Source organism: Lacerta agilis, chromosome 8, assembly GCF_009819535.1.
Source record: "Lacerta agilis isolate rLacAgi1 chromosome 8, rLacAgi1.pri, whole genome shotgun sequence".
NCBI classification, from domain to species: domain Eukaryota; kingdom Metazoa; phylum Chordata; class Lepidosauria; order Squamata; family Lacertidae; genus Lacerta; species Lacerta agilis.
In genome coordinates this window covers 67,754,709-67,781,839 of record NC_046319.1, presented here as the reverse complement: position 1 = coordinate 67,781,839, position 27,131 = coordinate 67,754,709, and the positions used below count along the sequence as shown (strand labels likewise).

At 48.2% G+C, this 27,131-nt stretch overlaps 1 protein-coding gene across 1 annotated transcript in view; it reads right to left on the bottom strand.

The window, feature by feature from the left end:
- Positions 1 to 27,131, bottom strand: part of KMT2B (lysine methyltransferase 2B) — a 60,545-nt gene that overhangs the window by 13,998 nt on the left and 19,416 nt on the right. Inside the window, exons 4-24 of the mRNA XM_033158080.1 lie at positions 25,317 to 25,430; positions 24,863 to 25,025; positions 22,905 to 23,157; positions 20,464 to 20,519; positions 12,194 to 12,439; positions 10,950 to 11,044; positions 9,925 to 10,023; positions 9,217 to 9,330; positions 8,736 to 8,882; positions 7,951 to 8,046; positions 7,731 to 7,848; positions 6,674 to 6,787; positions 6,120 to 6,304; positions 5,461 to 5,553; positions 5,290 to 5,379; positions 5,011 to 5,084; positions 4,161 to 4,285; positions 3,329 to 3,432; positions 2,373 to 2,510; positions 1,173 to 1,331; positions 821 to 941 (exon numbers count right to left, since the gene is read on the bottom strand). Coding sequence (XP_033013971.1) covers positions 821 to 941; positions 1,173 to 1,331; positions 2,373 to 2,510; positions 3,329 to 3,432; positions 4,161 to 4,285; positions 5,011 to 5,084; positions 5,290 to 5,379; positions 5,461 to 5,553; positions 6,120 to 6,304; positions 6,674 to 6,787; positions 7,731 to 7,848; positions 7,951 to 8,046; positions 8,736 to 8,882; positions 9,217 to 9,330; positions 9,925 to 10,023; positions 10,950 to 11,044; positions 12,194 to 12,439; positions 20,464 to 20,519; positions 22,905 to 23,157; positions 24,863 to 25,025; positions 25,317 to 25,430 — 2,704 coding nt within the window. The remainder of the gene's footprint in view (positions 1 to 820; positions 942 to 1,172; positions 1,332 to 2,372; positions 2,511 to 3,328; positions 3,433 to 4,160; positions 4,286 to 5,010; positions 5,085 to 5,289; positions 5,380 to 5,460; positions 5,554 to 6,119; positions 6,305 to 6,673; positions 6,788 to 7,730; positions 7,849 to 7,950; positions 8,047 to 8,735; positions 8,883 to 9,216; positions 9,331 to 9,924; positions 10,024 to 10,949; positions 11,045 to 12,193; positions 12,440 to 20,463; positions 20,520 to 22,904; positions 23,158 to 24,862; positions 25,026 to 25,316; positions 25,431 to 27,131) is intronic.

Here is a 27,131-nt window from a genome sequence, read left to right as displayed (position 1 = left end):
AGTCCAAGTGGGAGATAACCAGAGCATGTACCACTCTGGCGAGACAGTCTGCGGGCAGGTAGGGTCTCAGCCTGCGTACCAGACGGAGCTGGTAGACAGCCGCCCTGGACACAGAATTAACCTGCGCCTCCATGGACAGCTGTGAGTCCAAAATGACTCCCAGGCTACGCACCTGGTCCTTCAGGGGCATGGCTACCCCCATTCAGGACCAGGGAGTCCCCCACACCCGCCCGCTCACTGTCCCCCCAAAACAGTACTTCTGTCTTGTCAGGATTCAATCTCAATCTGTTAGCCGCCATCCATCCTCCAACCGCCACCAGGCACTCACAAAGGACATTCACTGCCTTCACTGGTTCTGATTTAAAAGAGAGGTAGAGCTGGGTGTCATCTGCATACTGATGAACACCCAGCCCAAACCCCCTGATGATCTCTCCCAGCGGCTTCATATAGATATTAAAAAGCATGGGGGAGAGGACAGAACCCTGAGGTACCCCACAAGTAAGAGCGCAGGGGTCTGAACACTCATCCCCCAACACCACTTTCTGGACACGGCTCCGGAGAAAGGAGCAGAACCACTGTATAACAGTGCCTCCAGCCCCAGCGCAGACACTGCCAGAACAGAGGAGTGACAAATACAAGGAGCAAAGAGCGGTGATGAATCCATTTCCACTTGCAGATCCTTCTGCTCCATTCTGAAGCAAGCCAGTCCCTCCTATTCACTGCATGTTCAACTGCAGAACCACCCACTTGCTAGAGGAGAAAAACTCATCTACTCTGGACCACAAAGTGCTGCTCTCCTGCCCTGTCCCCATATAATTACCTATCATCATGTTGATGGTGTCTGGCTCCAGGCCCACCATGAACTTCCTCTTAAAGCTGATGCCCTCAAAGTCAACGTAGACGCGGCGCAAGACATCAAACCCATCTTCAGCAACTATCTCCTAAAAAGGCAGACAACATGGCCAATGGACCCTCTTAAAATCTATTTGCAGTGACCAAGCTTCAGAAGTCAAAACTCTGCAAAATTACATGTATGTATGTTTGGGCACGTGGGGAGGGGGGAGAGACACATAACTCCGGTTTTCAAGACGCCAGGCCTAACAGAACTGTCCCACCCATGACCCACTCATTCCAGAGGCGACAGGAAGCCTGATGGTGCCCTCCCCACTTACCGTCCCATCCAGGAGGTCAACGTGCTTCTGGCAGAAGACTTTCTTGTCATCCTGGAAGGTGCAGTGGCAGAGGCGAGCACACATGAAGTGGTAGTTGCTGACGCACGCAGAGAGGCAGCAGCCAACCGTGGCCCCCGTACGTTGACAGTGTTCGCAGCGCTAAGGGGGGGGGGGGACACAGGCATGTCAAAGGTGTGGAAGGAACGCCACTGCAGCAGGGCAAGGGATGAAGTGTGTGGCACTAAGCAAAGACGTAGAGGGCCAAAATGTCCCCAAGGAACAAGCTCATCAGTCTGCATTCATTTCTGACCAAGATGTAATTTGGGGGGGGGGGCATTTATACACACATTATAGAGACAAACATGCACTTCTTGCCCCTGCCAAATGCCCCATTCCTTCCTCTCTTTTCCTCATCACCAAGATGCAATCAGATGCAGAAAGCAGCCATGTGAACGATGCAGTCTTGCTGGAACTTTCTAGTTGCTTGATAAGATCAGTAGTAATACCCAAGCACTGTTCTCACAGCAGTGAACACTTGGAAGGAGTTTTGGCTGGGGGGGAGAGTTTTTATTCTTAATTTGAGTGGAGGCTCTAGGTATGAAGCTGGGTCCAGGGAACGTAAGATCCGCCTGACGAAAAAGACTGGACAGCTGTTAAACCATCACGTCCACATCGCTATTCATATGCTGTGTGCAATCAAGGAGATTCGATTACTGGAGCAAAATTCAGCATACCAAGAATCTCAGAGATTGACTTTTAAAGAAAGGTTTTCAGCACCAGAGACTGCAAAACTAAGGCTGAAATATGGACAGCACCTGGTGAAGCCAGAGAAGATCTCAGTGGGTCGCTTCAGGAGCAGGCTAGTTCAGTCCTCTACAGCAGGGGTGGGGGGGGGCCTCGGGTTCAAGACCAAATGCCCCCAGGCCTCTCTTTATAGCCCACAGAACCCTCCTTAGGCTCTGCCCCATCTCCCCTGACTCCAACCCTCAGAGGCTCCCTTCCCATGCCCTCTCCTTGAATACTTTTGCCTGGCTGGAATGTGTCTCTGAATTGTGGCAAAAAAGTTTCCCCACCCCTATTCAGCAGTGCCTTTCTTTGTAAAGGGCAGTGTTTTCAGGACCCTCTACTATTTTCGCTCACAAGGAGGATCTGGTCCTACCACCTCTTCTGCAGAGCTGAATGGAGAGAAGCCCTACTCACCATTTGCCGACCCCGGGCTACGGCAGCATGCACATTCTTCAGGGAGCCATCATTCTCCTCAAAGACCTCGGCTGACCAGATGGCACAGTTGACATGTGTCCACTCGTTCTGGCCAATGTACAGCAGCCTCCCTGCATCCTGGAGGGCAGGAAGAGAGCTCATGTTGAAGAGGGAGGGGGAAGGCAACACCTCAAGGTCTAGCCACGAGGAAGGGATTTGCAAGGGGTTCAGGTGGTCACCTCCTGGGCACGAGACAGGATCCAGGGGTTACAGATTTCCTGGCCCTGTCCAATCCTCCACTTAAGCTACCTCCTCCACACCAAAAACAACAAACAAACAAAACCACCCTGCAAAAGCCAGTGAAGTTGGTTCTCCCACACTTCTTCCCTTATTCTCTCAATATAGCCTCAAAAAGGTGCGTCTAGGACACTTTCCATTGGTAAGATACTAGTCCCGATGGCTACATAGTTCCAGGCTGAGAAGACAGTGTGAACACAAACACTGAGAAGTACCACAGTGGTGCTAAACAGCAAAAGTAACAGTGGTTTTGTTGTTACTTTTGCTGAGAAGACAGTGTGCCTCAAAATGCCAGTCACTAGAGCAGGGGTAGTCAACCTTTTTATACCTACCGCCCACTAATGCATCTTTCTTGATGGTAAAATTTCCTCACCACTCACCAGTGCTCGATGGAAGGAAGATTCAGCTTGTGCCCTAGAACCCCCTACCACCCACCTAGAATCCTGAAGCACCCACTATTGGGTGGTAGGGACAAGGTTGACAACTCTTGCACTAGAGGAACAACAGCAGCAGGAGGGCTCTATCATGCACACATCCTGCTTTTGGGCTTCCTGACTGGCCACTGTGGGGAACATGGATGCCAGGATGCACAAGCCATTGGGTCTGATCCAGAATGGTCCTTCTTGTGTTTTTATCAAAGCAGAAGGGTGTAGTCTTACCTTGGAAGGAGCATCTCCATACTGGAGGCACAAGGCACACTGTCTCTTGTCCTCAGCATCATCCAACGGCTGCTGCAGCACGGCATGTTCTGAGTCTTTCCCAGCTACAGGGAGAGAAGGAAAGTGGTTAGGCATTGAGCTCCAGCCACTGGAGGACAAGAAGCCCCCTCCCCCTAAACATCCTTCAGAGAGCATCTTCCAGAAAGGAGAAAGAGATCTTCTGTGCAGAGCATGAGTGGGGAATCTCTGGCCCTCTGGATGTCGCTGGACTCCAACTCCCATCATACATCCCCGGCAGCCATGCTGGAGTTTAGGAGTCCAACAACAACTGGAGGGCCACGGGTTTCCAACCTTTGACGTAGAGCAGCTGCCCACACTTAGGTCTCCAAAAACAGCTGAACTGCAATTCCCATCATCCCTGACTGCTGCTCCTGCTAGCTAGGATGATGGGAATTGTAGTCCAAAAACAGCTGGAGGCCCAAGTTTGGGAAGCCCTGATGTAGAGGGAACCAGGAGAGAAAGAAGGAAATACAGAGCGACAAGCCTCAAGCATAGTGCACATGGCTTTGCATGCATAACGTCCCAGGTTCAATCCCCAGGTACAGCTAAGAGAGACCCAATTTATACCTGGAGGTTCACTACCAGTCAGTGTAGACAATATAGAGCTAGTTGGACCAATAGCCCTGACTTGGTATAAGGCAGCTTCTTATGTTCCCTTCTAGCAGGAGAACTGCAGCAGTGAAAGTTCTCCTGGGCAATTGTAAAAAAACAACAACCAAGGGTGTCTGCATGTAGAGAGGCAGCTTCTACTCCATGAAAACCGAAGTCTCACCTGTCTTTTCAGACCCAGTAGGAGCCAGGTGGCTGTTGGCAGCCGGGACGACCTCCTCAGGCTGCCTCCACTGAGCATAGATGTGGTCAGAGGAGGGGGGCAGAACAGCATTAGGAAGCATGCCACTGTTGGGGAGAAAAGAAGTTGTCAGGGGCTGCAGAAGCTCTGGTTCTAAGGAAACCCCAGTTCGGAGTTTGAAACAGGCCACAGGAATAGATATAGAACAGGCTTGAAGCCAGCGACTGAAATGTAAAAATAAAAATAAAAGGGGTAGGTGGTAAGAAAAGAACAGGATCTAAAGCCAATTGCAGGAGCTGTGAACAGATAAAAAGTCTTGCCACTGGGAGACACAGGGCCAAGTCTGCCCTATCCCCATGAATTTACTGTGATCTCACCCTATTATCTCTCATGTGCACCTATGATGGATTAGACTCGGGATTAGATTGTGGTGAGAATACAGATTGTCCAGTGTCACTTTACCAAACAAAAAGTGTGACAAAAAGGAAGAGGAGACCGGGCTGTATATATTCCACGCCCTTAACCCATTCAAATTCCCACTCTATTCACTTGGAGTAGCAGCAAATTTCAAGGAAAACAGATTATGTTGGGCCTGGAGGGTTTTTGTAGTTTGTACACAGCTCTGGAGCATGGAAATATATTTTGAGCCCCTCTACAGATTCCCCAAACGTTGTTGGAACTTCCATACTGAATTGCACACAACGTTCCATGGTGCGTCTGAAGCCTCCAACTCCCCCACCCCCACCCAAAAAAAGCACCAGAGAGGCCCTGCATGGACACCTTTGGTGAGGGGGAGGCATGACTTCGGCACTTTCAGCTACTGAACACTCACTTGGGGAGGGTGCTGCTGCGGGTCCAGTGCTTTGCATCCTGAGCATCAAACCAGCTGAAGAACTTTTCCATCAGCTGGAAAGATAAAAAAGCAGGCAATCACAAGGCTGCTCAGGGAGAGAGGCTGTGCCGAATTGCAGGGGAGGAAGTGCTCCCAAGCCAGTGTGGAGCACGTGCACAAACACCCACACCCACCAATTCCCACTCAATTTGGTTTTACGTTAGGTCATTCCAGACCCCACATCCCTCCTCCCCACAAACCCAGTTCGTAGAGAGTTACCTCGATGTAGAGTGCCTTCGCCATAAGGCCGGCCTGGTCTTCCTCCGTGTGCCCCAGCAGGACCCCCACCATGTCCTCATTGAAGCTATGCTGCAAAGAGAAAAAGCAGCTCAGCAGAGGTCAGAGGCCTTGCTCCAGTTCCAGCCTGGAATCCCTGCTCCCAACACTCACCACTGACGAGTAGTGACCCTGTTCAAACAGCTTGCTGACAGTGCGCAGGTCACAGGGCCGCAGGTGAACCTTCACGCCGTCATCCGGGCAGCACTGGCAAAGGACAGAGAAAATGGGACACTGCCATCTGTTCTGCAGCCTTCACCCCACCCCTGCCTACAGCATGCAAAGAACTCTGTGGCATAAAGGTCCTATGTTGCAATAAATCATAACATTTCCCATAAGCTCTAAGATTGCAACCCCCCTTTATCATGGTAAGCAACCTACAAATATCATGGAAAGCTGAAGTCATAGAATCATAGAGTTGGAAGGGACCACGAGGGTAATCTAAACCAACCTCCTGCAATGCAGAAATCTATTCGCCCAACACAAGGCTCAAACTCATGACTATGAGAATCTGAGATTAAGAGTCTTATGCTCTACCGACTGAGCTATTCCAGCATCTTCCCGCCTAGCCAAGGAATGGGCAACCAGATCAAAGGAAGGAGTGAGGCTGTGTTTGAAGAGTGCTGGACACGGATGCGTCCAGCCCAGCCAGACCCAAAGTGTGCCTGTGAATGGGGCCAAGATAAATCTCCTTTAGTAGGGCAGCCAGATCAAGAATGGTGATTTTAAAAGCATGGCTCCCTGCTGTTACACATGCCCTGGAGAGAACATACCTGTGCACACTGAAGCAGCGGGGTGGCACACTTGGAACTCATCAGCCCCTGAAGCACCTGCCGGAGACCCTTGCGCAACTCCAAGGTGAGGACTTCCCGCCACTTGGCCTTGTCACTGCTGCAGCAGGGCCGGCAAGCGTATATGACACTCTCGGGTAAGTTGGACAAGATCTCATAGCCTTCATCTGTAAGAGAGGGGGATGGGAACACATCAGAGATGCCCAATCTTAGCCCAAAGGCTGTCACACTGTTCCTAGGCCACCCTGCTACACACAACAACACTAGCAAGATGGGCTGGTGTATGCCGTCAAGGGCAAGATCTAGCCAGAAGATCAAAAAGGGGAGCTTATCATAGGCAATTTAACAGAGGCTGCAACTTGCATTCGCCTCTCAATTGCCTCTGTTGTCTTCTCCTGACTCTGCCACAACTCTCCCCCACATTATTTCTCCTCCCCGCCATTTGATATGTAAGCAGGTAGGCAGATATGAAGGAAGGAGAGGGATCTGTGATGCAGCAGCAGTTAAGGCCATATTACTCTGGGTTCAGAACAAACCTGAGAGTCCCTCACACTTGGCATGAACCCAGTGGTCACACTTGGCACACTGCATCATCTTGCTCTCGTAGTCATTGTCTTCATAGCAGTGCAAGCAGATTGGGCAGTAGTTACCTGGATGGGAAAAGAGGGAGGCAGAGAACAAGCTAATGGAATCTTCTTCTGCAAGCCAGGTGAGATTCAAAGCCCTCTCTCAGCCCTCCCAAAATGAGCTGTGTGTTCATTCTCCCTTTATTTATTTGCTCCGTATATATCCGACACCTTCTGAGTCCAAAATCAGATAAGCTAATCAATATAAAACAATGAAATGTAGTCTAAACAGCAGCATCAATCTACACTTTGGAAAGTTGTTTGCCTGTTCGCTATGTATCAGGACACCTCTTCAGATACTGCATCCAAATTTGATGTGATGGTTCCTGAGATTAAGGAGCAGGTTTCTGTCTATGCTTGGATACCCTTTTGAGTTAAGACTGAAGTTTTCAAAACGGCACAGATCTTAAACACAAATTTCAAAACTCCACTGATGTTCTGGTTTCTTAGAATCCAGGTAAAAGGCTGCTTGTAAAATATATAAAAAAAACCTCAAACAGGACAGCCTCTACATAAACTGCATAATTTTTAAAAAACAAAATTAAAATGTAGGATTTCTAAAAGTTCAGGGGAAACAAAAACGTATTTGCCTGCCATCTGAACATCACCAGAACAGACATCTGGCAAGCCACCTTGGGGAAGCCATGGCAAAGGTGAGGGGCCACCCCCCCAAAAAAAGCTTTCTCTCTCTCTCCCCAGTAGCTGCCCATTACATCCCAGAAGAGGAGGGCCCTGGAAGAGAAGTTTCAGATGAGAATGTAAATGAACGGGTGAAATGGTAGGAAAGAAAGAGGACAACAACTATTTGGGTCACAGTGCTGTGTAAGGCTTTGCTGTCTAGGGCTAAGGAAGACACACAGCAAAATATGTGAAGTCATTTGTGGAATGTCAGCCCCTTGCAATGCCTTACCTGGCACAGCTCAAACTGAAACCCAGGGCATTTTCCAGGCAATTCCGCTATGCTCACCTTTATCGTAGAGCACAGAGCAGGCAGAGCACAAGCTGTAGTCACTAGACCACTCTGTGTCCCAATTCTTCCCTGGAGCCGTCCCGCAACTCTTACAGCGGATGCAGGCTGAACAGATCTGAAAAGGGAGAGGTTGAAGGAGACAGGTTAGCAGCTGCAACACAAGCCAGGGAAGGGTCTGCCAAACTAGAGGGGTGCCAGGAATCTGCAAGACACTTACCCAGCCCTTCCTCTTACGGAAAGGTTTAGTGGGGTAGTTGGGCCCAAGGCAAGCCAGGTGATAGCAGTTCCTGCAGCGCTCACACTCCAGCAGTTGCTGCGGCAGGTTGAGGAACAAGGAGAGGGAAAGTAGGCCATTACGCACGTTTTTGGGGCAGGAATTCATTGCAACTAATCACAGGTATGACAGAAATCCCAAATGAGAAATGCAAAGAACACAGGCAGGAGAAAACAAAGCAAAGCAGGTGTATATGCCTCTGCTTTTACAGAGGTGATCAAAATGCAGAGAGCAGGCCATGGCTCTTGGTTTCACATGTAGGAACCTACCCGGGAAATCAGGTTCTTGGGATCCTTTCAAACCAAAGGGTCATGGCATCAGATATCACGACAAAGATGCTTCTCCTTACCATCCCTGTCCAAACTTCTCCCCATGATGTTGTGGCTATAACTTCGCCTGCCTTTAATGTATAAAATCTTGGGGTCATGCATTCCTCTCATTCCTGTTCTTTAAACAACCAAGACCTCCTGGTTCCTCTTTAAAACACTTAGATATGCCCTTTCCTTGCATGCTGCTAAAAACCTTTGCTCACACTCTAGTTCAGGGGTGACGGGGTGTATTTTTCTCTCTTTTTAAATGCCTAGGGCTACCCTTCCATCTCCAGCTGTGTTTTGTGTAGGGATCACCAGAGCACGGGAGGGGTGTGCAGCCCCTGTAAGCAGCCACGTTTACTTCCACAAACCCTCCCCTTGCACAGATCCCACACTGGAAGAAACACCCCGCCTTACCTTGGATGCCTTGTTTTTGCGACCGCAGACGTGGCAGAATTTGCAGCGGCGGCAACACCAGCTTTCCTCCTGCTCAGGCAACGGCTGTTCATCCTCCTCTAGGCAGAAGGTGTGGAAGGGGTCGCAGCACACCTGGCAGAACACAAGCTGCAAAGCACATGGTAGGCAGCTGCATTAGATGTGCTTTGATACACGGAAGCCGGAAACTCTCTGCAAGTTAGAAGCAACCCCAATGTCCCCCCACCCTGTTCCAGGTACAAAACAAGGTCTGGTCTATTTGCTATGCATTTGTATCCCAATTAGGCATGATGGTTCCTGAGATCAAGGAGCAGGTTTTTATCTATGTTTGGATACAAAACCTCAAGTGCCCCCCTCCCCAACCTTCTGAATGGGGCTCGCAATCTGTTCCCTCCACCCCACACAACTGAGATGCTGGAAATCCCAGAATCCAGGTATCCTCACCCCATTCCTCAAGACCTACCTGATGGAACCCCTTGCTAGCACAGAGCAGGCACACCACCTGCGTGGTGACCGGCACCGAGGTGAGAATGCTGAGGCCACCCATCAGCCAGACGTTCTCCAGGTCACAGTCTTCCTACAAGATACACAAATTGTGGGGGGGGGGAGGCAGAGGGATAGCTGTGAAAAGAGCTACATGGAGCAAATCTCTGAATTGAAAGGGATTGGAGATCATCAAGCCCAGAGGTGGGGAACCTGTGGCTCTTTTAAGCAATACTGGAGGTTGGCAAGACCTGCGGCCACTGCATCACTTTAAGATCACTGCAGCCTCCTCTCCTCTCTCTTCCCACCCAACTCCACCCTGCTGGTACAAAAGCAGTGCTCCCAAGCAGCTAAGAAAGCCAGAGCATTTCTGGCAGTACCATCAAGTTAGACATAGCTGTGCTCTTCAAAGTACAATGGGTATGTGTGATTTGTGAATGAGGGGTAGGTTGGGGGCAGATTTTAGGGCGTTCTGGCTCATTTGCAGTTGGCTGAGCTTGAATCGCACCAGCAGAAAGCAGATATTGAAAAAGGCGTTACATCAGATTAAGGCTTTCATTATTTTTATTTATGCAGGAAGATGTGCAGGGTGCCCAAAAGAGCATTTTCTGGCCCATAATTTGTCTCGTATTTCATTATCATCATTTCAAAGATGCACCTCTCAAACAAGATACTCCCCACCCCACACCTTGAAATCCACTCTGAGCCTGTGGATGCCATCCGTGGATTTCTGCTTCCCGTTCCAGCCGTTGGAGACAGATGGGAGTGTGCCGGACGACGGGACATCCTACGGAAGGAAGGGAAAGAGAGGCAAGGTAACAGAGTCCAGCAGGAAATGCAATGCATGGCCATTTCCCTAAACGGGGTGAAAGCTCAGACCAAGAGGACCCACTGGAAAAGGAAACAGGAGGTTGTGTCCCAGGCTAGTTCTACACAAGAGTAGATCTGCTGAGATTAATGGGCATGACCAACTGAGGTCCATCAATTTCAATGGGTCTATTGCAAGCAAATCTTAGCTGGATACAAACCAGGATTTCTGTGTCCCTCCAGTTGTTGCTGGACTCTTAACTCCAGCATAGCCAATGGTAGGGATGGTAAGACAGCTGGAGGGCTTCTAGCCCTGGAAGAGGTTATTCTGAAGGAAGGCATGGTTGGCTAGCTGGCTGAACCCTGAATAGAAACACTCCACAATTCTGGTTTTTTTCTGCAGGTCCAATTTGCATTTATAGGCTGCTTTCCTCATGCTCAAAGCTAGTGATATACCAAAAGAGGAAGATTTTTTTTTAAAAAGAAAAACAGTAAGGAAACACCAAAACTGAAAAAACCTCTCATCAAACCTCAGCAGCCATCGAATAAAGTCTGGGCTGTCTATGGGTTGCCTCAGCAGCCTAGAGACTTCTGAAAGATGTAGGTTTTAAAAGACCTGCTTTGGAGTTTCGGTTTTGGCCCTTGAAGTCACGGCCACTTCCCAAAGACAACAACTTGAATATTGGGAATGAACACACACACACACACACACACTCAGTCAAAAGGCACAAGGGTCATACTGAGCCTGTTTTTACACTAAATCTTTGGGCTGAGTTGTCCTCCGCTGCCCACAAAGGGCTATAATGGTGGAATACAATGTGGATCACAATAAAACTGCTGCATTTTAAAAAACAAATGTGGGATAGTCCCTGCCCACTCTTGACTTAATCCTTGCCCAAGCCTCACCTTCTCTGGCCTTTTTCTGGCCTTCAGCTGCACCACAGGCTGGAGGGGGGTCCTGCGGGGCCGACTCTGCTCCTCCGAGTCCATGGGAAGCAGATCTGGAAATGAAAGCAGGAACTGCTGGTCAACCAGCTCTTTTCCTCCCTGTCAGCTTTGATCAGTCCCAAACTGGGTAAGATCCTATTCTTGTTCTTGAAAGCACAGCAACTCAGCTAGACTGTACAACAGGGCTGAGGAACCTTTGGCTCTCTGCAAGCTGCTTGGACTGCAGCTCCCCTCTGCCCCAGTCAGCATGACCAATGGCCTGGGATGGGGAAAGGTGTAGTCCAACATAATCTAGAGTAGCGTTTCTCAACCTTGGGTCCCCAGTTATTGTTGGGCTACAACTCCCATCATCTCTGAAACACTGGTGCTGATAGCTAGGAATGATGGGAGTTGTAGTGCAACAACAGGAGGGGACCCAAGTTTGAAACACACTGATATAGAGGGTCAAAGTTTTCCCCATCCTGCTTTACACCAGTGTGGTGTAGTGGTTAAGAGTGGTAGACTTGTAATCTGGTGAACCGGGTTTGCATCTCTGCTCCTCCACACACAGCTGCTGGGTGACCTTGGGCTAGTCACACTTCTTTGAAGTCTCTCAGCCCCACTCACCTCACAGAGTGTTTGTTGTGGGGGAGGAAGGGAAAGGGGAATGTTAGCTGCTTTGAGACTCCTTTGGGTAGTGATAAAGAGGGATATCAAATCCAAACTCCTCCTCCACTTCTTCTTCTTCTTCTTCTTCTTCTTCTTCTTCTTCTTCTTCTTCTTCTTCTCCTCCTTCTTCCAGCATGCTTGGGAATTACCATGAGTGGTGGCAGGCAAGAACTCCTGCCTGACTCCATTTGCAGGCCTCAGACAATGGCACATCCCCGGAGCATTCATTCCCCACTGAGATGGAAGAGGTGGGCAGGGTCCCGCTAAGCCCATTATATGGGGGTAGGGTGGCTTACACAGCCACAGAGTTACAGAACAACAAAGGCTGCTTCACACACAGCCAAAATCATCCAGAAAAGTTAACTTGATGCGGTGCAAGTCCAGCATGCAGACCCCCAAGCACACTGACCCTGCCACATGCATGTCACGGGAAGTTGCAATGAGCATGCAGCAACATTATTCCTTTGTAGGATTGATGCACGGGGGCTATCTACACGCAGGATTAATGCAAAGCAGCCTTGAATTCTCCCTCCCTCTCTCTCTCTCTCTCTCACCTGAGTCCCGGGAGGATTTCCGGCGATGCGTGGCCGAGCCAGACACAGTCTCTTTTTCCGAGTCAGAGGATTCAAAGATGTCATAGGAAGGCCTCTGCTTGACGCAGCGCCGGGCTGACTTGCGCTGCAGCAAGGAGTCTTGCTCCGCTGTCTCCGTGGCCCCCAGCATGACTTCCCAGGGGGCTGGGAACTCCTCTTGAGAATCCTCTGAATCCCAGGGAACGATGGGCTTCACTACCGTACGGCCTGGAGACAAAGGCATGGAGTGAGCAGTCTCAGAGGCAGGTGCTGTCTGGGAGGACCAGATTCTCCCATTCACCTCCACCCTGCCACACACTCTACAGAAGGGTTGCCATCATTTCAAGGGATGTGGGAGGGATAACAAACCACTAGTATTGTGTACATCAGAGCAGGGCAAGGCTGGTGCCGCATGGTGTAGGGGGTTAGAATGCTGGATTAGGAAGTTCAAGTCTCCACTCAGTCATGTGAGGCTCCCTACATGACCTTGGGCTAGTCACCATCTCTCAACCTTGCCAGGTTGTTGTGAGGAACAACCATGTATACCCTTTGGCACTTGAGATTAGTATTTTCAAGATCCACTCTATTACTGTGACTGCAATTTGTTTCAAGCTGTATTTTAAATGGTTGCTACCCGTCCTAGGACCTTAAGGTGAATGGTGGGTAATAATTAACATTAATAGTAATAATAACAACTTTGAGCTCCCTGGAGGAAAGGCAGGATACAAATGAAACAAAAGAAATAACACACCTCGTAACAGCTCTTAATTTGCTGAGCTCCCTGGGGGTCAGTGTTAGAAACAGAGATATGAAAGCTAGGGACCAAGTGGCACCTTAAATGTAGGTCATGGGCGCAACAACAGAATGTCTAGGTGTGCTTTTTTATAACAAGAATACAGTGCTGAAAATGAATGAACGGCAGCTAAAATATTATGTTCATTTTTCACATGGTCTAGTCCTTCCCCTGCCCACTCTCCCTAATATTCTTAAGAGGGTCTCTTCCCCAGTCTTCAGAGAGTAGTTGGGAAAGGGTCCTCCTTTCCTTCCACTCTGCAGTTTTAATCTGAAATGTTAGGCGCAGAACTGCACCCAGAGCTCAGAAACAGCTCGTGCTGATGAAATTCCCTGTCGCAAAATGCGCCTAGAACAATGGGAGTTTCGAACAATGCCTGGGGTGCAAAACAGCAATACCATCCAGGATTTCACTTTTTGCAAAGCCTTATTAATAGGCTCACTTACCTTACAGAAGTCTTATCTCTCCCTCTTCTTCAACTGCTCATTTATTTCTCCCCTCCCTCCCAACAATCTGGTTCTGAGAGTACCTCTCTGTCCCTCCTCATATGATTTTGCTGTGGCTCCACTCTACCTTTCTCAATAGGCAGGCAAAACTGATTTCCCCCCCCCCCCCCCGGGAGAATCTGGCAGTCTCCTCAACTAACTCATTTCCATTACAAAGGCTAGTTAAGCATTCACCTGGCCAGGACTGGGTCTGGGCCATTGTTCCCATCACAAGGCTTTCAAGGCAGCTTGAGTGTTCCCAGCAAAAAACCTCCCTACAAACTCCAGAAGGGGAGCTGTGATGCAGCACAAGACTCTGCAGGCCTACTCAGAAGTAAGTTCTGAGCTTACACCCATTTAAAAGCACCAGGGGGTTGCAGCCCAGGTTGAAAGCAGCAACCATTTTTGAAATAAAAATAAAAATAGCATCTTAAAATCTAACAGCCTGAAAGACCACAGAACTCATAAGTGGACCATGAAACCTTAGCAGCAGGAAATCTGTTTGTCTTCTTAGTCTTAACAAAACTCCTTCTGGGTGTCTTTGCTATATTAAGTCATCACCCCCAAATCCCTTCCTTTTTGCATTGCACCCCCTCCCTTACTTGCTACAAACTCCAGAGATCAACCCTTTTTCTGGGGGGGGGGGAGGTTAGTAAAGACCCCTGCTTGTTTCCATATTAGATGCAGTGATGGGGCAGGGAAGGAACAGACACAGGTCAGGGGAAAGGGGGAGCCTTGCAGGGCTTCGATATTGAGGCCACCCACCCCACCAGGCTGAGTACAGAGAGGTCAGGAGTCTTGGCTTCAGCTGCTACAGCCATCTCTCTGCCCAGAGCTGATCCAGTAAAACCCAGCCCACCTCCTTGCTTTTCCCTCCCTCCCCTCCCTCCCTGCCACCCACCCCCACCCCCAAATCGCAGCCTTCTTTGCAAGATCATCTGCTCACATAATCAGTGCTTCTTCAGTCTGCAGGCAAGAAATGCCATTTCTCACACATACACCAGGCAGGGCCCTTGCCTGGTTCAATGTGGAATGGCTTCCCTGGGAGAACCAGGCCCCACCTCTTCCTGATGCAAGCCCACTTCCCCCCTCCCAACCCCCAAGCAGGGAAGAGATCACATTCCCCCAATCCTCAAACCCATTGTCCCAGAACTACCTGTGGTGGTTTGCAGGGCTCCACCTATCTTTGTCCTTGGCCAACAAATGCTGCCCCACCACCCAGTCTGTCTGTGCTTCCTCCACACACTTTCAAAACCTAGCAGCCTCCATTGCCCCCAGCAAAAAGCAGAAGGGGGAGAAGGAGGAAGGGGGCAGATTACCCTCTCCATTGTAGCACAATGGTTCTCAACCTGTTTGAATGATGGGATTGCTCTTCTTACAGCCATCTCATTTTATGGCTGTGTTTACTCCATACAATTAAAGCACAACATGCACAACCCCTCAAAAGAAAAAGGAATCTTAGGGACTGCAGTTTGTTAAGGCTGCTGGGCATTGAAAGGGGCGAACTACAGTTTCCAGGATTCTTGGGGGGACGGACGGACATAATGTGCTTTAAATATATGGCGCACATGCAGCCTTCTAAGAGGATAGGTCCCTGCCCTGAGAAGCCTACACTCTATTATTTAGAAACAGGGTGGGAAATAGAAACAAGAGAAGGAAGGGGAGGCGGAGGGTAATGAGAAAATGTGATAATCTGAATTAAGAAATTATCTTACAGAAGTGGTGATAGGCTTAGTTACAGTAGGGAATAGGAACTGGGGTTGGGGAAGGGGATTGCTGGTAAAGGAGAAGTTGACACCACAGCTTGGTGTGCTTCCTTCCTTTGTATACACACAAAAAGAAGGCCGTTCAAACAAAGCCTTTATCATGGAACAGATTCCCTCGGAAGGTGGTAGACGCTCCTCCCTTGGCAATTTTTAAACAGAAGTTGGATGGCCATCAGTTATGGATGCTTTACATTTTTCTTATAACACTTTAGTTGAGATTACAGTCATGCAAAGGCTCCCGAACGCCTTGGGAGTTGAACGTCCCGGCTCCCGAACGATCAAAAACCAGAAGTGAGAGTTCCGGTTTTCGAACGTTCTTTTTGGAACCTGAACGTCCGACAGGGCTTCTGATTGGCTGCAGGACCTTCCTGCAGCCAATCAGAAGCCGTGCTTTGGAAGACGAACGGACATCCGGAACAGATTCTGTTTTACTTCCGAGGTACAACTGTACTGCATTGGGCTATATGACCCTTGGGGGGTCCCTCCCAACTCTACAGTTCTATGGTTCTATGTAGATAGCCTACTTTGGGCTCTAAATCAATAAGCCCTTGGTTCAAATATTACCTCTTGCCTCACTACATGGCCTTAGCCCCCCTCCTACCAATATGGGGCTGATCACGCTACCCTACCTCACAAGGTTGTTGTTACAAGAATGATCACAAGTTAACGGATGCAAAGCACTTGGAAAGCAGTATACAAACGCTAGATAAAGGAGAACAGCATTTTAATAGTCATTTTCAGAGAGTTAAAAATTTCCACAGTAGCAGAGGGTCCCACAGAAATCTGCCCTGAGACAGGGTACAAGAAGGGTCAGGAAGAGCTTGTGGCTAGGCATGGTGGAAGAAGGAAGGTCCGCCCCCTTTTGGAGATTTGATAGCTGTGGTTTTCCTCACAAGCGAAGGCTAAAAGTCACTGCAGGTCAGGTTCCAATGCCCCCACATTGATAGCACAGCAGTATAGCAGCCCCAAGGTTGCAGAATTGTTTCCCCTCTCCACCCTGCCTCTCAAATCCCTCATTTGAGAAAACAAAAGGTCAGGGGGTGTGATATCATCATTCTCTTTCTCTCGGGGTCCCTTGCGCTGTTGGCAAGGAGCTGTATTGGTGCCCCCCCCCTCCAGGGGGGAAAATCACTTTATTACAATAGCCACATTAGAATTTACTACATTTTATGAGAGCCAAGAACTCAAAAGCATCCAGAATGAGGACAGGGCGAAGAGAAAAAGGCACATAAACTTGCACGTCCTCATGCTGTGGACGGGGAGGCTGCTGCATTTTATTTCTGCTAAGTCGCTTCTAAGACTTTTTACTCTAAAAGGTGACTGGATGATGAAATGAAATAATGATGATCACGGTTCGAGGACACATTCCAACACCAGCACCTGAAACTTCCAGGGGAATTGCTGGGGAAGAGGAGTCAACACCATTGCCCTCCCCAGCATTTCCCATTTGCTGCTGTCGGCCTCCTCTGGAGGAGAGATGAGGGAGTTAGCTATCAGCAATCTAGCCTGGTGAGAAGACCCTCTCCTCATTTAGGACTGGGCTACTGGGGCGTTTTTGGAATGCAATAAGACCAGCACCAGCTGTGGAACTTCCACCATCATTGCCCTCCCCAACATTTCCTTTTCATTGCAGGAAGCCTCTCCCTGGAAGTCAGATGAAGGATCTACAGTAGCTGCAAGTCATCTAGCCCGGCAAGAAGATCACTCAATCCCTTCTCTGAACATATTCAAGCCAGCTTGCTGGGACTCTGTGGAGTGAAGCAAGATCAGCCCCTGCAACTTTACTGTCTTTCTGCTCTGAACTTACACATTTAAGTCCAGATCATTCCTTCTGCCATACTGAATTTAGTCTGTTCGCCAAAATTGCCAATTTTTGTTCTGTTTGGATTTACTGGTGACTTCCCCTTATGCTTTGTTTGTTGTAGGCCACTTTGGGCACAGCTCACTGTGAAAAGTGTGGTGTTGTGGTTATAGTGTTGGACTAGGACCTGGGAGAACCAGGGTTCAATTCCCTAGCCAGTCATAAAGATTGCTGGGTGACCTTGGGCTGCCTCAGCCTACTTCACAGGGTTGTTGTGGGGATTTAATGAGGATGGGGAGAACCATGCACGCATACCACCTTGAGGCTCCTTGGAGGAAAGGTGGGATATAAATGCAATAAATAAATAAATATCGGTTCCAGCCAGGCAAAAGCACTCAAGCAGGGCTTGGAGCAGAGCCAATAAAGGCTGGAGCCAGCAGAGGTAGTGGGAGAACCTTGTGGGTCAGGAGGAATGGCCACTTTTGGCTCGTGGGACTGAGATTCCCCACCCCTGATCTAGGAAAAACAACCCCCACTCAATTTCAGTAGAATGACACCTGCAGATAATACACACAGGAGTCAATTGAGACTTAGGGGCAGCAGACACACTAACCTTTAAAGCACATTCCTCTCAAAGAATTCTGGGCATTGTAGTTTACTAAGGGCTGCTGGGAATTGCAACTCTGTGAGGGGTAAACTACAGTGCCCAGAATCCCTTGAGGGAAAGAATGTGCTTTACAGTTATAGTGTGCATACAGCCAAAGTCATGAGTAAGTTAAGCTGTTGTCTACTCAATGGAGGATGATAGCTCAGCAGTAGATTAACCCTTGGTGTCACCAGTTAGAGGGATCAGATCACAAGGGATGAGAAAGACCTATTCCTGAGACCCTGGAGTAGACCACGTGGTGCCCTTCAGATCCTTTGGACCACAACTCCCACCAGTCCCACTAGGGATGACCAATGGTCAGGGATGCTGTAGACCAGCAATATCTGGAGGGCACCAGGTTGGAGAAAGCCAGAGTAAACAAGTATGTTTGCCCTTGTATAAGGCTGCTTCCTATGTTCCATATGATTAGGGGTGCCGTACTTTGCAAGAAGACCCCTATCTCAGTAGTAGAGAGGTGTTTTTTTAAAATAGATCTGGCAATACCCACAGGAATGATTAGGAAAAAAGAAAAGAGGTTACCAGCCTGCAGAGCTTTCGATCTCTCACAATGGGACATGCCCCAGTCCTGCGGTGGAGCTCAGCAGGAGAGGAGCCAAGGAAGTGGGTTGCCCATCCCACTAGGAGGACACTGTGTCTCAGTTTACATATTCCTTCCCGGTGGTGTGAATGGAAGAGGCAACCCATCCCCAGGTCCCCTCCTCCATTGCAAGGTAAAGGCAGATTCCAAAGGGGAACTCAAATACGAATTTGCAGAAAGAGCCACTGTTACGGAAGTGTTGTAATTTAATAAAATTCCAGCACACCTTTTGGGTGTTAGTATCCTATTTTAAAAATGGAGCAAAGCATTGCAGGTCTCTCTCTCTCTCTCTCTCTCTGTCTCTTTTATATGCCCTGAGCTCTTGGGACTGGACAGGCTACAAATCTAAATCAGCCAAATGAAAAGCTGGTCCCTAAAATGAACAATCAGAGTGGCTAAGGAGCAAATAACCAAGAGCCCGGTTGCTACTGTGCTTGGATGCCATCTGCACAGGCTTCCACAGGGCATGGAAGGCAGCTAAGCTGTGAAAGGAGCCCCAATATATCACTGTGGCCACATGAGCTCTCTCTCTTCCTTCCTTCCTTCCTTCCTTCCTTCCACACACACATACACACAACTGTGATACTCCTGAACAAGCAGCACTAGAGGCTTATTGAAGGATACTTTGGAACCTCCTACACGCTGAAGGTCGAAACAAGGATGCTGCCTCTGTTCCAAACCGCATGGGGCACGTCCCAGTGAGAGAGATCAAAAGCAGCTACAGCGCTATGGAAGAAGTATCCACTGGCACCAAGCGACGTTGGAGTCATCTGAACAGAGCACCTCGAGTTCTGCACAAGTGCAATGAAGCCACGGGATACAGGGTGAAGCTGCTAGCACAAATCCTGTTACACAGATGGTTGCATTCAAATCAGTTCTACTCAGAGCTCACCTGCTGAAATTAACGGACCTAAGTTAGACATGCCCATTAAATTCCAGTGGGTTCATTCTGATTAATATTCTATTTATTTTCTGTATACACAAGATGTGTTCCTGACTTCACAGTTTTAAAAGTATACTGGTAAATGATGCATGAAAACCGTTTTTTAAAGGGAACGCCCCAAATCCCCTGGAAGCAGGCAGAGTATCTTACGTTTGTGGGAGAAGGACTCCTCCCTTCAGTGCAGTTACCATGGCTTGTGAATTGGACTTGTAAAGAAGCCTACAAATGTCACTAGCCTATGATTTCTTTTTACTACCAAACTTTGGTTGTATGCTAGCTGCGGAGAAGAGGGGAAAGCCCCCTATCTGCAGCCAGCACAGAAATAAATGCAACCCACTAGACTCTTAGCAGGCTACTAAAAATATTTCCTTCCGCCAAGTGTCCCGATGGAGGAGGGACAGGGAGATCTGCACCTTCTCTGGCAGTCTGGGGCTACCAGGAAAGTCATTAAACACAAGACTGGCACTACAGACCCCATTCTTTCTCTCTCTCCCCACCACCCAATATCCATAAGCTTCAACCTTTCTTCCCAGTCTCTGAAAGAGGTTTAGACACCGAATTTCAACTTCTCCACAAAACAGAGCTTGTTTAACAACGTGTAACAATTTAATGCGTGAATTTGCAAAATATAACCCACCAATATACAATGCGAAGGACAATAAGTAAGTAGTAGCAGAAGAATTAAGTCCATTTGCACACACACGCACCCCATTTTCCCACAGAAACGTTTTGCCCAAAGCGGCTTACAGGAAGATAAAACAAACATAGCTGGTCATATCGACAAAAACAGTTAAAGATATATCAAAACACACAGTTTCAAAATGCACAGATAACGACAATGAAAACAGCAGCCCAGGACTAACACAAAACTTTATAAGTGACAGACCACTAAACATCAAAAGCCTGTCAGAACAAGAATATGTCTTTTATGTGCTGAATGTCATCATCCATTCCATCATGATGTAGAAACCAGTGCTTATTGCAATTCACGGCTGGGTATTCATTACAGAACTCCTGCACCCAACCTCTACTCCACTGCATACATGGGACTGGACCCAAAAGTTTTACACGCAGGTAGAAATATATTCACATAGCCCTTAGACCAGAAGATTGTACAATATATGAACGAACGACGCCAAGGAAGAGGCCACGCATAATCACACAGCCAACTCACAGCAGCACATGATCAGTCCACCCATGTACAGCCACTCAGTCGTTACCTTTCTTAGAGAGCCGCTCCACCCGCCGCGCCTCGATCTTGTCGCACTTCCGATACCTGCCAGTTAGCCAGACATGACATGGTCAGAGCAAAGAAATCAGCCGCAAACAAACTCTTATCTGGTCCACCAGCGCAGGAGGAGCCGAAGAAGCTCTGGCCCACACCCTCCCACCAAGGCAGCAAAGGGTCAGGCCCACAGTACGTGGTCTTGCTCAAAGCAGGTAGAAGACTGTGGAGATAGACACTGGCAGTGATGGACAGCTGGCCAAATACTCCTCAGCGGGGAAGAAGGCCCCCACCTGAGAAAGGAAAGGAACGGCCCTTTTCTTGCCAGTGGCATTCATTTGTTTATAAGAATTGTATGCTGCAATTTCGTTGAAAATATCAAAGCAGTTTACAGCATATATAATAAAATACATGTGATTTTTAAAATTAACTCCCCCCCCCCCCACAGTTTATCAGCTATCAATTACAGAAGATGTATTCTTAATTGTCTGCATTAAGCCTAGTAGCAAGGAGAAGTTTAAGCTAATGCCTGAAGGTTAAAACAGAAGGTGCCTGCTGAATCTCTGCTGGAAGAGCTTTCCACAGGACTGGGGTTATTATTATTATTATTATTATTATTATTATTATTATACCTCTCTTCATATAAGATCTCAGGGAGGTTCATAGAATAAAATGCAGGATACAAACAAGTAAAACAAAACAACAAAGCAATAACTTGTACAAATGCATAGTCTAGCCTATAGTAACTCAGGTCCTTGTTTTAAAATAATGTGCTTCTAATCTCCGCAGCTGTGGGAAACAGTAGGCACCTCCAGGTTTACTAATATTTTGTGGGAGGGATTGGTGTGCACAATTTAGAAGTGGATCAAAGTGCTCTGCAGCCCTAGGGCCAACTAATCCACTTTTTAATATAAAAAAAGAAACAGACTTTTTAGAGTTAGGAAAGTGATGGGGAAATGCATTGTGGAATAAGATGCATAAACCACTCCACAAGCAAATCAGGACGCGTGCTCTATAAATAGGTTCCTGGGGGAGCCTAGTGTCCGTACAACAGATAGCCATCCTCTCACCTTCTTGCATGACAGAACTGCCTCGGCTCAGAAACCTCTTCTGCATAGCTATTAAAAACACAGGAGTCCCATCCTCCTTGACACCTGTCCAGCCTTCTGAGGACTCTTCAAGCTAAGAGAGGGAAATGCAGCTTCCCAAGGCTATGTGGCACACCTCCAGGTTCCCCCCCCCAAAATAACCAGTTGCTAGTCTCTGCTTTCTACCACTGCTGTTTAGATACCTCAACTTGAGATTAAACCAAACAGCTCACCTTTGCCAGAACTACCTGCATGCAAGAAGGTGAAGCTGTTGAGTTCACCATTACTAGCAGGTGAGGTGTGAGGAACCTTTTTCAGGCTGAGGACAACATTCCCTAATGGAACTTCAAGGGAAATGAATGGGAGCCGCTACCAAATATAGTGCAAGGGAAGAGTAAGGATGAGGGCAGGAAACACTGCCTGAATAATCCTGATTCTGGATGGGCACCACCATTTTATTTCTGTTCTTCCACTAGATTTGGGCACCATTTTATTTTAAGAATCCTGCATAAGCTGCTTTTACAACTCCTATAAAGTGGGACGTAAAGGTAAAGGTAAAGGGACCTCTGACCATTAGGTCCAGTCGTGTCCGACTCTGGGGTTGCAGCGCTCATCTTGCTTTACTGGCCGAGGGAGCCGGCGTACAGCTTCCGGGTCATGTGGCCAGCATGACTAAGCCGCTTCTGGCGAACCAGAGCAGCACACAGAAATGCCGTTTACCTTCCCACCAGAGCGGTACATATTTATCTACTTGCACTTTGATGTGCTTTTGAACTGCTAGGTGGGCAGCAGCTGGGACCGAGCAACGGCAGCTTACCCCATCACGGGGATTTGAACCCCCGACCTTCTGATCAGCAAGCCCTAGGCTCAGTGGTTTAACCCACAGCGCCACCTGCATTCCTTAAAGCAGGACGTAAGTATGCTAAATAAACACACCACCCAATCACTTCCAGACTTCACTGGAATTGGCACGTGGTTGGGCAAATACTGTATGCACCTGTGCTCCCCAATCCAACAAAATACAAGCTGCTCTGGTATGCAGATCTCCTTTACTGAAATGGGGCAAACGTCTACACACTTACAGGCCTATCTTCCCTGCCTTAAGGCCCGGGAACTTGTTTTGCAAGTAGTGGCTGCCAAGGCATTTAGTAGGCAAGATTCTGCCAAAACCGAGCTCTGCACGGGAGCTGCGCAACTCGAGCATCTACCTAACCTCAGCCACAAAACCACTGGGCAGAGAACTCTTCAGTCATAGCTTCCAGTTCCCAAGCAGCAGAGAAGAGAGAAGCCAGAGGGCAAAATTCAGCAAAGAACTGGGAACCACCACCACCACCCCAGACATACTCACACGCAGCACTGCTTCTTGGTGTTTGGCCCGCCAAACTTCGGCTTGTCTAGGCAGTTGATGCACTCCCCACAGTCCTGAAGCTTCAGGCAGCCTTTGCACTTCCCACAGCGTGTCATTCTGTTCTTCTTGCCGTGGTGGTGGTGGTGGTGGTGGGAGGCGTGGCGACGCACAGGGGGTGGCGCGGCCTTGACAGCAGTATCTGCCTTCACTTGCTTCTGGTGGCCGCTTTCGCTCTCTGAGGCTGAGGAGGTCTCTGCGGAAGGGAAAGTTCAAAAAGATGACCGGAATGCAGCTCCATCTCGAGGCCCCCGAGAGAATCTCTGTACGTCACCCAAATATTTCTATGGGCGCAAGGAAATCTCAGTGCAGCCAACGTAAAAGGGACCAGGCCACAAAAGGATCTGATTCACTTATTAGGTCAGAGAATCATAGGACTGTAGAGTTGGCAGGGACATCTGGGGTCATCTAGTCCAACCACCTGCAATGCAGGACTCAGCTAAAGCATCCATGACAGATGGCCATCCAACCTCTGCTTCAAAACCTCCAAGGAAGGAGAATCCACAACCTCCCAAGGGAGATGGTGAACAGCTTTCCAAAGAGTCAGACTTTTAATTAGGTAATACTATGTGCTACTGGCAAGAAGGGAACTCAGCCCGTATAAAGGCTCCTGCAGTTTTGCTTTGAAACTAAAGGCTTAAGTATGGAATTGCTCCTCCCAAAGAAAGTACAGGCAACTCCCCGTTTACGTGCGTCTGATTGATGCCTAACTGCACAAGTGTGCGGAAGTGAATTTTAAAATGACAAAATGGGCCTAGAAGAGCCCAGAAGGGGCAAAAAATGCACGAAAATAGCACCCAGCAATCCCAGGAGCCTCTGCACCAACCTCTGAGGCCTGCAGAAAGTTGGAGTTTGAGCAATGAGGTCTGGAGTGAGGAACTGTTCACACGGAAGTCCCCTCCCATGGGGCTTGTTGGAGGAGGCCCTGCCCCTCACCTCCATCAACTGTGGGTGTGGGCAATACAGTTGTACCTTGGTTGTCAAACGGAATCCATTCCAGAAGTCCGTCCAACTTCCGAAAACATTTGACAACCAAGGCACGGCTTCCAATCGGCTGCAGGAGCTTCATGCACCCAATCGGAAGTCGCGGAAGCCACGCCAGACGTTCGGCTTCCAAAGAATGTTCGCAAACCGGAACACTGGTGGTGCCCATCTGGAATCAGGATTATTGCGGCATTCGGGAGTCAAAACGTTCGAGTTGCAAGGCGTTCGGGATCCAAGGTACAACTGTATCTGGTTTTCAACATTGTGGTATATCACCAGCTAAACATCGTGATACTGTATACTGATATACCACAATGTCTGAAATAAGGATGGGGCAATGTAGAAGCAATGGCTGGCTTCATGGGTTTTTTCCCCCCCACATTGTGATTTTTGCATAGCACAGACACATAACTTGTGATATATTACCAGGTCAAAAATTATGAAACTGTTATCACAATACGGACTTCGAACCGGTTTTGGATGATATATCACCCAGCCCTGACACACATCATGATTCACAATATATTGCCAGGTCAGAAATTATGAAAGTGATAGAACAATATGGACTTCAAAACTGGTTCTGGTCAATATATTGATGTATTGCCCAGCCCTACCATCAGCCCTAGCCAAAACCAGTGTCCCCTGAATATGGCATGATGGCAGTGCCCTCCAGGATCTGTGCAGAGCTAACACTGGTTTTCCAGTCTTCCTTACAGCTCCCCTGATTATTCCACTGAGGATCAATAAACATCTTTGCCACGTAGCTACAGAAGGAGGTGCCACATATGAGTGCGCCCATTAATAGCCCTGTGAGCTTGCAGCTCAACACTCAAGTTATCATGCTCACCCTTTAAAAAGAGGCCACAGAGCATAAAGGAAAGAATACTTCAAGCCGGCATCCCCACACAACCACTCACCCTCTATTGTGGGCGATGCAGCGATCTCCTCCCTCTCCCGCAGTGGCAGGGCACTGAGGCGCGGCACATCCTCTGGCACCATGGCACGAGACTGCCCCAGAGCCACTGAGGCATGCCGACACACATGCTTGATCCGAGGGCCCTGCACGGGGGACTCTTGGCCCTGCAAGGGAAGAGAATTGGAATCGGCCATGGGCATGAATGGTAAACAGCAGGGCCGGCCCTGAAAAACCACCCCCCAGTTCTCAGTGAATCTGCACCACCCAGCACTTGCCAGGAGTACAGTGAAGGACTGCACTGCTAAAAGCCACTGGCAGGCCAGGCCAAGTAAGGCAATCTGCACAGAGGATACCCGTGTCTACATAGGATCCATTGTTCTGGAAACCAGAATCATGGTCACTATCTGGAGTTCAGCTACAGCACTGTATATACATGCAGATAGGGCACCAGTTACCTGCTTCCTGTCCTCTTTCCTGTCCTCTTCTGCCACTTTGAGTTCAGTAGTCACCTCCTGCTTAACGGGGACCTTTGGAGTCTCAAAGAGCTCAGTATTGACTGTTTGACACCCCTATAGGGAAGAGACGCACAGATAAAAGGTAGTTAGTTAGTTAGTTAGTTAGCTAGCTAGCTAGCATTTGAGACTCTTTTTGCTTATACCAAATGTTCCAAACAACACTGGCCTCTCCCCATCATGGCAGCTCTCAGCCTGCAAATGTGTTTGTGGAAACTGATCTGTGATGCCAGTTGCACAAACACAGAACAACGTGCCTATCTGTATAGTACTGTCTGGATATTGCTGAGACTCCAACTCCCATCAGCCCCAGCCAGGATGGTCAATGGTCAGGGATGCATAGCTGTCAACTTTTCCCTTTTCTTGTAAGGAATCCAATTCGGAATAAGGGAATTTCCCTTTAAAAGAGGGAAAAGTTGACAGCTATGGAGATGCTGGGAGTCATAGTCCACAACTTCTGGTGGGCACCATGTTAGCTAACTTATGGAGACACAACTGCATTGCAAAGCACTGGACATACCCTACGAACAGTCCAATGGCTGGTACTAAAAATCCAGACTCTCTTTTAAAAGCAAAACAAAGATGACACTGGAAACCCAGTCTTGGCTCCCGAGAATTGAGGGAAAACCTAAAAGTGAAGGCCATTTGCGTGGGACTCGTGAAAACAAGAGGTGCTTCAGTGGGAGCTGCGTGACTTCTACTCTCAGTATAGCTACTGTACCCCAATCACCACCTTCAGCCACAGCCTCTCTCTCTGACTCCTTCATCCCCACACTTACAGACTTGTAGAGTTGGAAGGAACCCCTGAGGGTCATCTAGTCCAACCCCCTGCAATGCATTACTGGTCTATTTCAGGATTCTCGGCTTTTCTTTCCCAACCCACATCAACACACACAAAAATCAAAGACTATTGGGGGGGGACACCCCAAACATTAATTATACAACCAGAAACAAAGCTTTCAAAATGAAAGCACATGCATTTATTGTTGGGTTTTGAGTAATCAAGTTGCACCTGAGCCGGTCTGGTGTTAGAACTATCAGTTTAAGAAACAGGTGCTGATACTCCTGCTTAATTGCAATCAAGCGTAGGCGTTACTGTGAGTATATATGTCCCTGTCGAGAAGCAATTCTGTGGGAGTGTGAATGTTTTGGTAAAGCGTGTTTGAAACTAGCTTAAAGTCTCTGGAAGAAGGTTTATTGCTAGAAGAGATTCCTGGGTTTGTTTGTTTTATTTTTTCCTTCTGTTAAAGCAAAGCCAGCCGTTTGTTTTTGTATCCTGATAAAGAAGGAATTGCAGGAAATAAAGACTAAGTTGGAAAAGCCTTTTGACTCCTGGTGACCTGCTTCAGACAAGTCTCTTCTGCTGTGAATTTCGAACTCCGCCGGAAGCATACCTCCGTGGGCCACTGGGAAACTGGGGTGTGAGTTTTCTTTTAGCACCTCCAGAACCCAGTTGTTCCCAGTATTTATGTATGCTTGCTCTTTATGTTAATGTAATAAAATCAAAGAGTGCCTCCTGAATGCAAAATGGAGAATTTCACTTACCTAGAAATTCTGGTTGTTCAAAGAATATGTGGTTTAGCTTATTTAAACACAACTCCAGACTCTTTAGATACAGATTTAAGTAGAAAAGGTATTCCCAAGAAATAGTCAAGGACAGAACATAATCTGCAATGCAGAATTCAGCATCCAGAAACTCTATGCTTCCAAACTTTCAAAAGCTAGTGTTACATTCCTATGATTAGTCAGAGGCTTGAA